The sequence below is a fragment of the Myotis brandtii genome, unplaced genomic scaffold (genome assembly GCF_000412655.1).
Source record: "Myotis brandtii unplaced genomic scaffold, ASM41265v1 scaffold274, whole genome shotgun sequence".
In the NCBI taxonomy this organism is placed as follows: domain Eukaryota; kingdom Metazoa; phylum Chordata; class Mammalia; order Chiroptera; family Vespertilionidae; genus Myotis; species Myotis brandtii.
The window spans coordinates 1,573,806-1,586,826 of record NW_005360425.1 but is presented as its reverse complement, the minus strand read 5'-3'; the positions used below and the strand labels follow the sequence as shown (position 1 = coordinate 1,586,826).

General features: G+C 42.6%; 1 protein-coding gene across 1 annotated transcript in view; it reads left to right on the top strand.

The window, feature by feature from the left end:
* Nucleotides 1-8,502, top strand: part of CLSPN (claspin) — a 27,916-nt gene extending 19,414 nt beyond the window's left edge. Inside the window, exons 15-23 of the mRNA XM_005868676.2 lie at nt 349-575; nt 1,125-1,236; nt 5,308-5,472; nt 5,580-5,701; nt 6,165-6,292; nt 6,626-6,728; nt 7,292-7,374; nt 7,617-7,778; nt 8,098-8,502. Of these exons, the coding sequence (XP_005868738.1) occupies nt 349-575; nt 1,125-1,236; nt 5,308-5,472; nt 5,580-5,701; nt 6,165-6,292; nt 6,626-6,728; nt 7,292-7,374; nt 7,617-7,778; nt 8,098-8,208 (1,213 nt within the window). The 3' untranslated portion in view covers nt 8,209-8,502. The remainder of the gene's footprint in view (nt 1-348; nt 576-1,124; nt 1,237-5,307; nt 5,473-5,579; nt 5,702-6,164; nt 6,293-6,625; nt 6,729-7,291; nt 7,375-7,616; nt 7,779-8,097) is intronic.
* The last annotated feature ends 4,519 nt before the right edge of the window (nt 8,503-13,021 follow it).

The following is a 13,021-nucleotide window of genomic DNA, read 5'->3' as shown; positions in this document are numbered from 1 at the left end:
ATCTCTCTCCCTTCCTCTCTGTAAAAAATCAATAAAATATATTTAAAAAAAAAAAGAAAGAAAAAGAAAATTGACAGGCCTGTGGTGCATTACATGGCCATAACACCAAGTCCTACTCTAACATCATCTGAAGCCAAAATTATCCCTTTACCCTTTACCTTCTGAATAGCATTTATTCTTTCGTAAAACTTTCCCCCTTTGGATTATCATAAGGCTGAAGGTTGACTCTTTTGTCTTCTGGTTTGGGATTCAGCTTCTAACTTTGGTAATGGAAATGAGTTGAGTTTTTCTCCCACTACTTTGTTTTTCCCCCTAGAGCATTTCTTACACTCTTCATTGTGCTTGTAGGTTCTTAAATGTTAGAAACCACAGGAATCAGTACCAAGCTTTGAAACCTCGATTGCCATTGGCCAATATGGATGAGAATGCCATGGACGCTAACATGGATGAGCTGCTGGATTTGTGCACTGGAAAATTCACTTCTCAGGCGGAGAAGGCTCTGCCCGGGAAGAGTGACAAGAAAGAGAACATGGAGGAACTTCTGAATCTTTGTTCAGGAAAATTCACCTCCCAGGGTAAATATCCAACAAAGCGCATCAGGCTTGCCACAACCAACTACCTTAAGCCAGTATCCTTGAAAAGAAGCCCCTTACTCTTGGGTGAAAGGTTTGCAGAAAACAGAGTGTGATGGATTCTTGTGTGTAGGTTGAATTCACAGCTTAGCTCCCTGACATTCACCAGAGCCCTTTCCTTAGGGCGGTATGTCGACTTAAGATTGCTCTTAATATTTGTGCAAAGCTTAGAAAAGTGTCTGGTGTGAGGTAAATTTAATATAAATGTTAATTTGTTGTTCCTACCTGCACACCTTCTCTTCTCCCCGACACTCCTGCTAAAATGTAAGCTCTGTGGAAGTTGGGATCTTTGTTTTGTTCACTATTGTATCCCTGGTGCCTGGCACATGGTAAGCACTAAATAAGGATTTGTTGAATGAATGAATAGCTGGTGAGGTCTTTTTGGCAAGCGTACTTTAGAACTGTATTGAGCTGGCATGTCTCAGATGGCTGGGAAAGGAGGATAAAGCTGTCATTCCTTGGAGACAGATCTTTTTTTTTGTTGTGATGTAGATGACTCCGCTCTGGCTCCATCAGAGTTAAATAAACAGGAGAAGGAGAGCAGCATGGATGATCCCATGGAAGAAGCACTTGCTCTTTGTTCAGGCTCTTTCCCAACAGACAGGTGAGTCTCAGTGATTGGTGGGAACTTGGGAAGGCCTGGTCTTCTGATAAAATTCTGGGGTCAGGTTCTCTGGATTTAGCAACAACCGGCCATCACGAGGGCTTCTTAACTTGTTTGAGAGCATTACAGTGGATCTGAGTCTCATATTTGTATCTAAGGAAACTATAATGCTTTTATTTAGTTGGTGGAGAATAGAGCAAAAACAAAAGGGGGGGCAAAAATAAGCACATGAAAGTGTTCAAAATCACTAATAATTAGGGAAATGCAAGTCAAAATCACGATAAGATAAGGAAACTATAATGCTTTTATTTAGTTGGTGGAGAATAAAGCAAAATCAAAAAAGGGAGGGCGGCAAAAATAAGCACATGAAAGTGCTCAAAATCACTAATAATTAGGGAAATGCAAGTCAAAATCACGATAAGATACTACCTCACACCCATTAAAATGGCTACTATTAAAAAAACACAAAAACAACAACAACACACACATACACACACACAAAAAAAAACTGTCCAGAAAATAACAACTATTGGTGGGGATATGGAGAAATTGGAATCCTTGTGCTCTGTTGGTAGGAATGTAAACATAAGCTGCTATGGAAAACAGAATGGCAGTTCCTAAAAAAATATTCAAAATAGAATATGATTCAGCATTTCCACTTTTGGGTTAATGTACAAAAGAAGTGAAAACAGGGACTCAGATATTTGTACCCCCATGTTTATAGCAGCATTATTTTTAATAGTCAAAAGGTGAAATAACCCAAATGGATACAAAATGTGTTGTGTGTATGTTATATACATATACAATGGAATATTATTCAGCCTTAAAAAGGAAAGAAATTCTGATTAATGCTATATCATGGATGAACTGTGAGGATGTTATGCTAACTGAAATAAGCCAATCACAAAAATACAAATACTATGTGATTCCACTTATTTGAGGCACTTAGAATAGTCAAATTCATTGAGACAGAAAGTAGAAGATGGTTGCTAGGGACTGGGAGGAGGGAAGAATGAGGAGTTGTTTAAAGGGTATAGAGTTTTAGTTTTGCAAGATGAAAAGGGTTCTGAAAGTTAATTCACAACATTGTGAATGCACTTAACACTAGTGAACTGTACACTTAAAAATGGGCTTGGCTGGTGTGGCTCAGAGGTATCTGTTCAATTCCTGATCAGGGCACATGCCTGGGTTGCAGGCTCAGTTCCCAGAAGGCATCCGATTGATGATTTTCTCTCATCATTGATGTTTCTATCTCTTTTTCCCTCTCCCTTCCTCTCTCAAATCAATTTAAATAAAAACATAAAAAATGTTGAAAAAAATGGTTAAGGCCCTGGCCGGCTTGGCTCGGTGGATGGAGCGTCGGCCTGCGGACTGGGGGGTCCCGGGTTCGATTCCGGCAAGGGCACGTACCATGTTGCGGACTCGATCCCCAGTAGGGGGCGTGCAGGAGGCAGCCGATCCATGATTCTCCCTCATCATTAATGTTTCTCTCTTTCTCTCCCACCTCTCTGTAAAAATCAATAAAAATACTTAAAGTAACCACACTGTCACAACTAGAATGCAGAGTTTCTTAGAAAGTTTAGTGAGAACAAGTTTGGAGAGATGAAGCCCAATAATGAAACTTCAAAAGGTAGGTGGCAGAGTTAGCTTATGAGGCAGAGAATTGGGAGCCATCAGTGATTCTGGAACAGGGATCCGGCAATAATTAAGACTGTAGTAAAAGAAACTGGTAGCCATAATCAGGATGGATTATGGTGGGATCACGGGAAACTCTTGCGCTAACCCACAGGTTCTCAAACTCTCATGTGCACCAGCATCCCCTGGAGGGTGTGATAAGATGCAGAGGCTGGGCCCCACCCCCAGGGCTTCTGATGCAGTGGTAGGTCTGGGATAAGGCTGAGAATCTGCATTTGTAAAAGGTGATGCTGATCGTGCTATTTGGGGACTACACCTTGAGAACCATTGCACTAATCCAAGCATGAACCTCACATTTGGATCAAACTTAGAAATGACAGAGAAAGGGAAAATATGAGTGATCATTTCAAAAGAAAGATAAATCAGACTATGTTGCTTTATTAAATATTAGGGCTAAAGGAGAGAAAGCAGCCCAAATTGTAAAGTTTTCAAGCCTAAATTAATGTCAGATAAGAGGGCTAGACAAAAGAGAAGTTGGGAGGGGGAGCTGCTTGGTAGCAGAATGAGGAAGGGAGATCTGTTTTGACCATAAAAGTTCCAATGGCCAATGCACAGCCTGATGATGTGGGACTGAGGCTGGGGAACAATTACAGGGCAGGCTGATCATGAAAGTAAGCCATTTATTTTAGAATATTTAAAAGAATATAGAAAGATTAAATAAAAGTCATCTGTGTTCACCATCCAGAATTTTGATGATGGTGGCTATTAACTTTTATTATGCATATATTTTTATATAGTTGGGATCTGTATAATTTTTTATATGTACAATTTTACTTTCTTTCCCACTTAGTGTATTCATAAGCAATTTCCCATGATGTTACAAGTTTTATTAAGAACATTTTAATAGGCATTGAGTATTATACTTTACTAGAGGCCCGGTGCATGAAATTTGTGCACAGGGGTTGTCGGGGGAGGGGTCCCTCAGCCCAGCCTGTGCTCTCTCGCAGTCCAGGATCCCTCGGGAAAGTGGGCCTAAGCGGCAGTCAGACATCCTTAGCGCTGTCACGGAGGCGAGAGAGGCTCCCACCACTGCCACTGCGCTCGCCAGCTGTGAGCCTGGCTTCTGGCTGAGCGGTGCTCCCCCTGTGGGAGTGCACTGATCACCAGAGGGCAGCTCCTGTGTTGAGTGTCTGCCCCCTGGTGGTCAGTGCACATCATAGCGACCAATTGTTCCGCTACTCGGTCGATTTGCATATTAGCCTTTTATTATATAGGATGTGGATGACTTTTGGGATTCACATATAGGATCATATTGATTCCTATTAGATTTATATTATTGTTTTTAGCCCATCATTCCATTCTATTAAAATCAGTTTTGGGTTCTGATTTATCACCTGTTGAATTAACTATCTTATACAGCTGTGGATCATCTATAGATTTTTCTAAAGCAGTGGATCTTAAACCATATTTAACTGCAGAATCCGAATGAAATCTTATAAAGAATGACAGCTAAAAGTTGAACTCCTCAAAGAATTCTGCAGAAATGCTAGGATTTAGAGAAACTCAACTTTAAAAAAACAAACAAGGCCCTGGCCAGGTAGCTCAGTTGGTTAGAGCATTGTCCCCATGCCAAGGTTGCGGGTTCAATCCCCGGTGAGGGGACATATAAGAGTAAACCAATGAATGCATAAATAAACAAAACAACAAATTGATGCCCCCCTCTCTCTTTCTATCTCTTTCTCCTGCTCCTCCTCTCTCTCTCTCAAATCAATTTAAAAACAAGTCTTTGATAAAAATCAGCTTTCAGAAAGCCATCAAACTTCTGCCAGGCATGGCCATGGATAACAGGACTTTGAACTCAGAGTGGCAGCAGATTTGTTCTCAGTGGGAACTGAAGAACTAACTAGCAGTGGTTTTGATCATCAGTAACTCTGAGCCTCAATCATGCCTATAACTTGGGTCTTGGTGGATTGTAAGAGATCCAAGTCTATTTCCTTTCTGTACCATTGTGTCTCCTGGTGAGCTTAAATACAAAACAAGATAGTTTGAACCTCTTAGCAGGTATGTCTCAAATATATAGAGGAGATTGAGAGTTCTGGCTTTAAAGTCACCAACCTGATTAAATCTAGGCTCTGCTACGTCCTAGCTGTGTGACCTTGGATAAGTAGTTTATTCTCTGAGTCTCAGTTCCTTCAACTGTAAATTGAAGGGAATAATAGTACCCCCTCCTAAGATAAGGCAATGGTGTCTGTAAAGCACAGTTACTGGCACACAGTATTATGAAATGATAGACTTTTAAGTGTTATCAAAATGTATTACTATAAAGTTAAATGTAATATTATTTGAGGTGGCTCTATATTCTACTTTTCTCATTGCTTCCATATTCTGTGTGTGTATTCATTGTTGCATTCTCTATTCTTCAAAATTATTTTCCAGGAGATTGAAGAGATACCTGGAGGATGAGGCCGAGGTGTCAGGGAGTGATGTGGGAAGTGAAGACGAGTATGATGGGGAAGAGATTGATGAATATGAAGAGGACGTAATTGATGAAGTACTTCCTTCTGATGAGGAACTACAGAGTCAAATCAAGAAAATACACATGTCAGTATCCCAACAAGCCCTTCCAAGTAATGGGATATGTCTTAAGGCAGCCCTATAGTCAGCCAGAGTGGTGCTCGATTTGAACACCATTACTTCTCCTGTTGTAGGAAAACAATGTTGGATGATGATAAGCGACAGCTCCGTTTATACCAAGAGAGGTACCTTGCTGATGGGGATCTGCACAGTGATGGTCCTGGACGAACGAGGAAATTTCGATGGAAAAACATAGGTATCTTGGTGGTTGTCTTTTTTTTTTAATTGATTTTAGAGAGGAAGGGTGAGGGAGAGAGAGAGACAGAAACATCAGTGACGAGAGAGAATCATTGATTGGCTGCCTCCTGTACTCCCCCCACTGGGATTGAGCCACAACCTGGGCATGTGCCCTGACCAGGAATCAAGCCATCACCTCCTGGTTCATAGATGCTCAACCACTGAGCCACGCTGGCTGGGCTTGGTTGTTGTCTTTAGAAAGCAAATGGTGTAATGTGCATGTTTGTCCAGTTTAAGATGACAATGGAAATCAAAACCGTAGCTGGCTGTTGTGGAGGACCTGGTTGTAACCATTATTTTCTATTAGTGGATGGGTAGAGTTTGTGCCAGTATAGTAAATGCTAAGAGTTCATTTGTGTCTGTCTAGGTGTCCTCTCCTATGGGAATTACAGAGTGCTGATAGCCTTACCTCTTTGCTTTAGATGATGCCTCCCAGATGGACTTGTTCCACAGAGACTCTGACGATGAACAGATCGAGGAACAGCTTGATGAGACAGAAGCCAGATGGAGGAAGGAGCGAATTCAACGAGAGCAGTGGCTTCGGGACCAGGTAGGAAGTTTGCAAGAAATTCACCTCTTTTGACCCTAGGGTATGAGGAGAGGACCTAGTCACCTAGCTTGTCACAATAGTTTCAAAGTCTTGGGCAGCATATTGCTGTTCCTTTTAATCCTTGAATTTCCTTTTGTGCTTAGAGAAGGTTCACCATGGGCATTTGTTCATGTTTGTTGGTCCAAAATCTCTTTTTGGGGGGGTCTAAAGTAAGAAAAGGTTGCAAAAAAAGGAAAACAAATGATATCCCAGGTATCTTAGCTTCACAATCCAGGCTATGCCAATTATTTGGGGGAGTTGTGGATTTCTGTTAATGCTGATTTTTATCTAAAGGCAGAGCAGGGGAAAATTGCACCTGAAGAGGAAGAAATTGGAGAAGACAGTCAGTTTATGATGCTGGCCAAGAAAGTTACAGCCAAAGCATTGCAGAAAAATGGTGAGCTTCTGGTCCTCCTCAGGGTCTAGTCCCCTGGAGCTGACTCCAACCTTCAGCGGCTGTTGTAGCCTAGCCATGGGCCTGTGTCTCATATTGTCTTAAAGAAGCAGGGAGAGACAGTGTTCTTGGATCTTTGTCTGTTGGGCTGTGCATGTTGTACTTATGAGTGTAGGTAGCTGGTTTTGCTTTATGTTCTAAGATAGTTCATAGGAATGAATTCTGGATTTTTTATTTAGTTGCCCAGCATTAAATACCTAAGTGTTTGAGCTGGAATTTGAAGCCAGATATATCTAACTCCAGAGCTGAAGCTCTTAAACATACTCCACACTTTACCATTCTTGTTTTTTCTTATTACTGTTAGTGATTAGTCAGTAAGTTCAGCTTGGTTGACTGTCTTCTTGTAGCCACTTGCTATGGTTTCAAGTCACCATTATAAAGTAATCAGAGTTCCTGTGGCTTTAGTTTATTGGTTTAGTTAAAGGCCTCTTAGCTTGTTTAGATTTAAAAGTAATTCTCCCTAATTTTGCCCAGAACAAGCCTCTCTGTCTTTTTTTTCTTTTCAGCCAATCGCACTGTGGTTATACAAGAATCAGCACCTTTACTCAGAAATCCTTTTGAAGCCATCAGACCGGGAAGTGCCCACCAGGTTGGTTGGGGACATTGTTAGCCTGACGTCATGATCTACAGTGTTATAAAGGCCCAGGTCAAGCTAGGGGAATACTCTCATTGCGGGAGGGAGGTGGCTGCAGGAAATAGAAGTCCATGGCAAAGGACCCTGCTATTTCTCTTCTACCGAGTGGGGTAGGAATATGTCCTCAGGGAGACAGCGACTTCTCATTCTTTCTTTGGCACTTGGATTTTGACACCAAATGACTCTTCTTTCCTCAGCCAAAGACAGGCTCACTGCTAAACCAGCCCAAAGCTGTACTTCAGAAACTGGCTGCCCTCTCTGACCTCAACCCCAGTGCTCCCCGAAATTCAAGAAACTTTGTCTTCCATACACTTTCTCCTGTCAAGGCTGAGGCAGCAAAGGAATCATCCAAGCCTCAGGTAGGGAATTTGAGAACTGATTTGATGGCTTCGCAAAGCAGAATTTATTTATTTGTTAATTTAAAAAAATACGTATTTCCGGCATAAAGGCTTATGCTGCGGTGTTAATCTTGCACTCCTCAGTAAGGTACAAGGGGATTGCTACCCCCAATAGGTAATCAGTTTTCAGATTTGCATTTCTGGAAACTTTGTTTCTTTTTTTTTCTGTCATTAATCGTTTATGATTTAACTCTGAGTAAATTAGCTAAAGAGCTGGTTGAAGGTAAGCACTGCCATGAGAGTTTTGAGCTGGCCGTGACTCTCTCTCTCTGCTCTCCAGGTGAGGAGAAAGGGCCCATCCGTAATGAGAACGCCTTCACCTAAGCGCCTCAAAACAGGTGATAGCACTTCAGGATCGAAGCAGAGCATCTTCACATACTTGGAAAGCTAACACCAGGGGGGTGCCAGTGCCTACTTTGAGACTGCTTTGAGAAGTTCTGGCATTGAAAGTTGGAATCGATGCTCACGTGGATGGGTCTTCCCTTCCTTCAGAATCGATGCATTAAAATTGCGGACAGAGACTCCAGTTCTTTCCACTGCATGGCTCTGGACAACTCTTTCCTGTCCCAGTATTATTTCCTGGGTTGGCCACTAATCTTAATTCTGCAAGGTTTACAACATTGACTCATGGGATACTTGGGTGAAGACTTAGTTCCTTCATTAAATATTTGCCATTTTATCCTAACAGCTTCCTGGGTTGATACCTTTGTGAAAGGAGGGCTTGAGGAAGAGGAGGAGGAGGGAAAAGTGTGGCATTACAGAAACGTACAGAAAGCAGTGACTGTCAGTACCAGCATGACTCCTTCATGCCCCTCAGATCTGTGCCATGGTGACCAGGACCCAGTGAAAGAGCTACTTCTTAGAGGACCTACGCACCTCTGGGCTGTCCATTAGTCTTGCCCTTTTCATTTTCCTGTTTCCTCTTCCCAAGAGCCCCAAGTGTCCAGCAAACCTTTGCTTCCTTTATGATGTGGACTCACACTGGTACTCAAGTCAGAAAGATGTTGGCCCCAATTTTCTGGTATATGAGGATGAAGATGCAACATGAGATATCCCATGGGACAGAGAGCTCTCTCCTGGGACTAAATTCTCAATTGGAAACACTTGTTCAAGGACATCCCTTCTCATCCTGACAAAAAGAAGTATAACCAGAGGCAATTTAATACTTCATTACCTATTTTGAGAGAAGGCCATCATGGAGTTTAATCAAAATATTGTTAAGAGAGTCCTGGCTTGTGTGGCTCAGTTGTGGAGCGTCATCCTGTGCACCAAAAGGCTGAGGGTTTGATTACCGGTCAGAGCATATACCTGGGTTTCAGGTTCAATCTCCGCTCAGGGTGCATGTGGAAGGCAACCAATCAATGTCTCTCCCTCTCTCTCTCTCTCTCTCTTCTCCCCCTTCTTTTTTTTTTAAAATCAATAAGCATGTTGTTGGGTGAGGATTTTATACACACACACACACACACACACACACACACACACTAGATCGTGCACTGGTGGGGTCCCTCAGCCTGACTTGCGCCCTCTTGCAATCCGTGACCCCTCAGGGGATGTCGGACTGCCCGGTTCAGCCCGATCCCCTGCAGGCCAGGCTGAGGGACCCCATCAGTGCATGAACCCATGCACTGGGCCTCTAGTATGCATATAATATCTTTGAAAAAAAAGTTCTAATCAGAGAAGTCTTGCCTATATCCTACTCCCTATACTCTGCCCACCTATACCCCTCTATAGGCAGCTATATTCATTAGTTTTATTTGTCCTTCTTGATTTTCTTTATGTTAAACTAGGGAAATATATACTTACTAGAGGCCCGTTGCAGGAAGATTCCTGCAAGAATAGGGCTTCCTCGGGCCTATTCCTGCAAGAATAGGGCTTCCTGTGGCTGGAGCGAAGCAGCGAAGGGAGCGAAACCCGCTGAGGCAGGCTTCACTCCCGCCTCCGCCGCCCCGCCGGCTTCCCTCTCGTCTCCGCTGCCCCGCTTGCTTCTCCACGGCTTCACTCCCTTCTGCAGCACTTGGCTTCCTTCTACGTTGTCTTCAGTGTTGTCTTCAGTGTTTGCTCCATGCTCCTGTGTATGCAAATTAGCCGCCATCTTTGTTGGGTTAATTTGCATACTCATCTGATTGGCTGGTGGGCGTAGCGGAGTGACGCCAACTTGCATGTTTCTCTTTTATTAGTGTAGATATAAGAATTGCCATCACTCTCCTGAGTTTCCCTAAACTACCATGAGGCACTCAGATTTTACGCATTTTTCCCCCTCAGAACTGACTATCACTGCTGCTTTAGGAAAAACATTCCCTGTGAATAATGTGGTTTCACAATCCGGAGTTGAACTTGGGAAGTTGGATGAATTGTGCCAATTTTTTATTGACAGGTAGGGAACACCAATTTAATTGATGAAATTAGGGAATAGGTTTTCTCCAGTTGTTTCTAATGCACAAGATGCTGACTTTGACAGATTTCATGTTTGTATATTTGTAATCTTGTAATGAGGAAGATGTATGTAAAGAGGTTTTAATATGTATGTAGTTTTTCAATAAATCTCAATGCCTGGAGGGCAGGATTTCCTTCCTGTCCAAATTGAATGCTCCTTCTTAGGTCAGTGCCTGTCTAATGTTGAGAGCACGTTGTTCTCAGGCTGTCTCCGACGGAAGCCCTCTGGGTCTGGAGTGAGAGGCTGCTGCACTTGTCCCCTCACTGGCTTCTCAACTCCAGTGAATGGATCAAATTTACTTGCCAAGTGGTTTGGATTCAGTGTGCAGGTCAGGAGAGTTTACATAAATGATAACTATCTTGCCCTAGCCTGTTTGGCTCAGTGGATAGAGCGCCGGCCTGCAGATCGAAGGGTCCTGGGTTCAATTTTGGTACTACATCAGTTGCAGGCTCCTCCCCCATCCTGGCCCTGGTCAGGGCGCGCGTAGGAGGCAACCAGTCGTCTTGTCCCCTCACTGGCTTCTCAACTCCAGTGAATGGATCAAATTTACTTGCCAAGTGGTTTGGATTCAGTGTGCAGGTCAGGAGAGTTTACATAAATGATAACTATCTTGCCCTAGCCTGTTTGGCTCAGTGGATAGAGCGCCGGCCTGCAGATCGAAGGGTCCTGGGTTCAATTCTGGTACTACATCAGTTGCAGGCTCCTCCCCCATCCCGGCCCTGGTCAGGGCGCGCGCAGGAGGCAACCAGTTGATGTGTTTCTCTCACATTGGTGTTTCTCTCTGTCTTTCCCTTTCTATTCTACTCTCTAAACCAGTGATGGCGAACCTTTTGAGCTCGGTGTGTCAGCATTTTGAAAAGCCCTAACTTAACTCTGGTGCTATGTCACATATAGAAATTTTTTGATATTTGCAACCATAGTAAAACAAAGGTTTATATTTTTGATATTTATTTTATATATTTAAATGCCATCTAACAAAGAAAAATCAACCAAAAAATGAGTTCGCCTGTCATAGGTTCGCCATCACTGCTCTAAACAACGGGAAAATATCCTCTGGTAAGGATTAAAAGCAAAACAAAAATGGTAACTGTCTTTACAGCCCTTTGATTGGCAGCCACAGGTCCAAGCTGAGAGTTATTGCCCCACCCTTTGAGAGCCTCCATTTATACCTATGAAGGGAGGATAGTAATGCATGCTCGTCTCAGAGTTACCGTGAAGCTTATGTTGGAAAATGTATGTGACTGCATTGTGTCAAGGGTTACTCTGCAAGCATAAGAAATGGCCCATGTCACAACGGCAGCATGTTTTGCGGACCAGTTCTTAAAGGCCCGTTGTCTCAAGAGTCTCAGACTTAACATATTTTAAAATGTTACAGTTTTCCTACAAACCTGCGCTTCCTCCTGTTTCCCATTTCAGTAAAAGCTACCTCCACACACCCCGTCACTCAGGCTGAAAATCTGAAGGCCATTCTTTTTTTAAGTTATAAAATTTTTATTTCATTTTATTCCTTCAAATCTGAGTTGAAAGAATTTTCTTTTGTTGGTGGTGGTGTATAATATTAAGTTAGTTTCAGGTGTATACTAGTATTTGATATTTGTATATATTGTGGACTGATCACCACAAGTCTAGTTAACATCTATAACCATACATAGTTACAAAATACTTTTTCTTGTGATAGGAACTTTGAAGATCTATCCCACGCCCTAGCTGGTTTGGCTCAGTGGATAGAGTGTAATGATGTTTACTTTGAATTTATATTAGTTCACACAAACACTCCATTCATGCTTTTGTTCCGGCCCTCCGGTCCAGTTTAAGAACCCATTGTGGCCCTCGAGTCAAAAAGTTTGCCCACCCCTGATCTATAACCATACATAGTTACGAAATACTTTTTCTTGTGATAGGAACTTTGAAGATCTATCCCACGCCCTAGCTGGTTTGGCTCAGTGGATAAAGCGTCAGCCTGTGAACTGAAGGATCCCGGGTTCAATTCCAGTCAAGAGCACATGCCCAGGTTGTGGGCTTGATCCCCAGTAGGGGGTGTGCAGGAGGCAGCCAATCAGTGATTCTCTCTCATCATTGATGTTTCTATCTCTCTCCTCTGAAATCAATAAAAGTATATTTTAAAAAAATGAAAAAGATCTATCCCTTAGCAACTTTGAAATATGCCGTATAGTAGTAGTAACAATAATCACTATGCTGTGCATTATATCCCCATCACTTTATTTTATAACTGAAAGGCATTCTTGACACCTCCTTCCTTATTCCCATAATCAAACAATCTCTAAGTCCTATTATTTCTACTTTCAAATTACATCCTAAATCAGCTCACTTCTCCCAGCACTATAGCCAATGCCTTTTTCCAAGATTTGATAACTTCTTGCCAGGGTACTACAGTGTGGTCTCCTGATCTCCCCATTCCTATTTGTTTCCCTCTGTCCAGTCTGTGCACAGCAGCAAGAGGGTCATCTTTGTATAAACGTAAATTAGAGGATGCCACTTCTCCACTAAAGCCTTCCAATGTCTGCCTTTATACTCAAGTTCAAACTCATGACCTACAAGGCCCTCTGTGGTACAGCTCTGCCTTTCAACCTCCTATCCACTCTTGCCATTCTCATTACACTTGGTTCAGAGCCTTCCACAATGTCCTTCGTTTCCCTGGAATGTCCTTCCCTCCACCGACCTTTGTCTGGCTAATGTATAATTCTCCAGTTGTTAGCTTAGATCTAAAGATGACTTCTCCCCGGTGAGGTTGAAACGGCCCCGGTGAGGT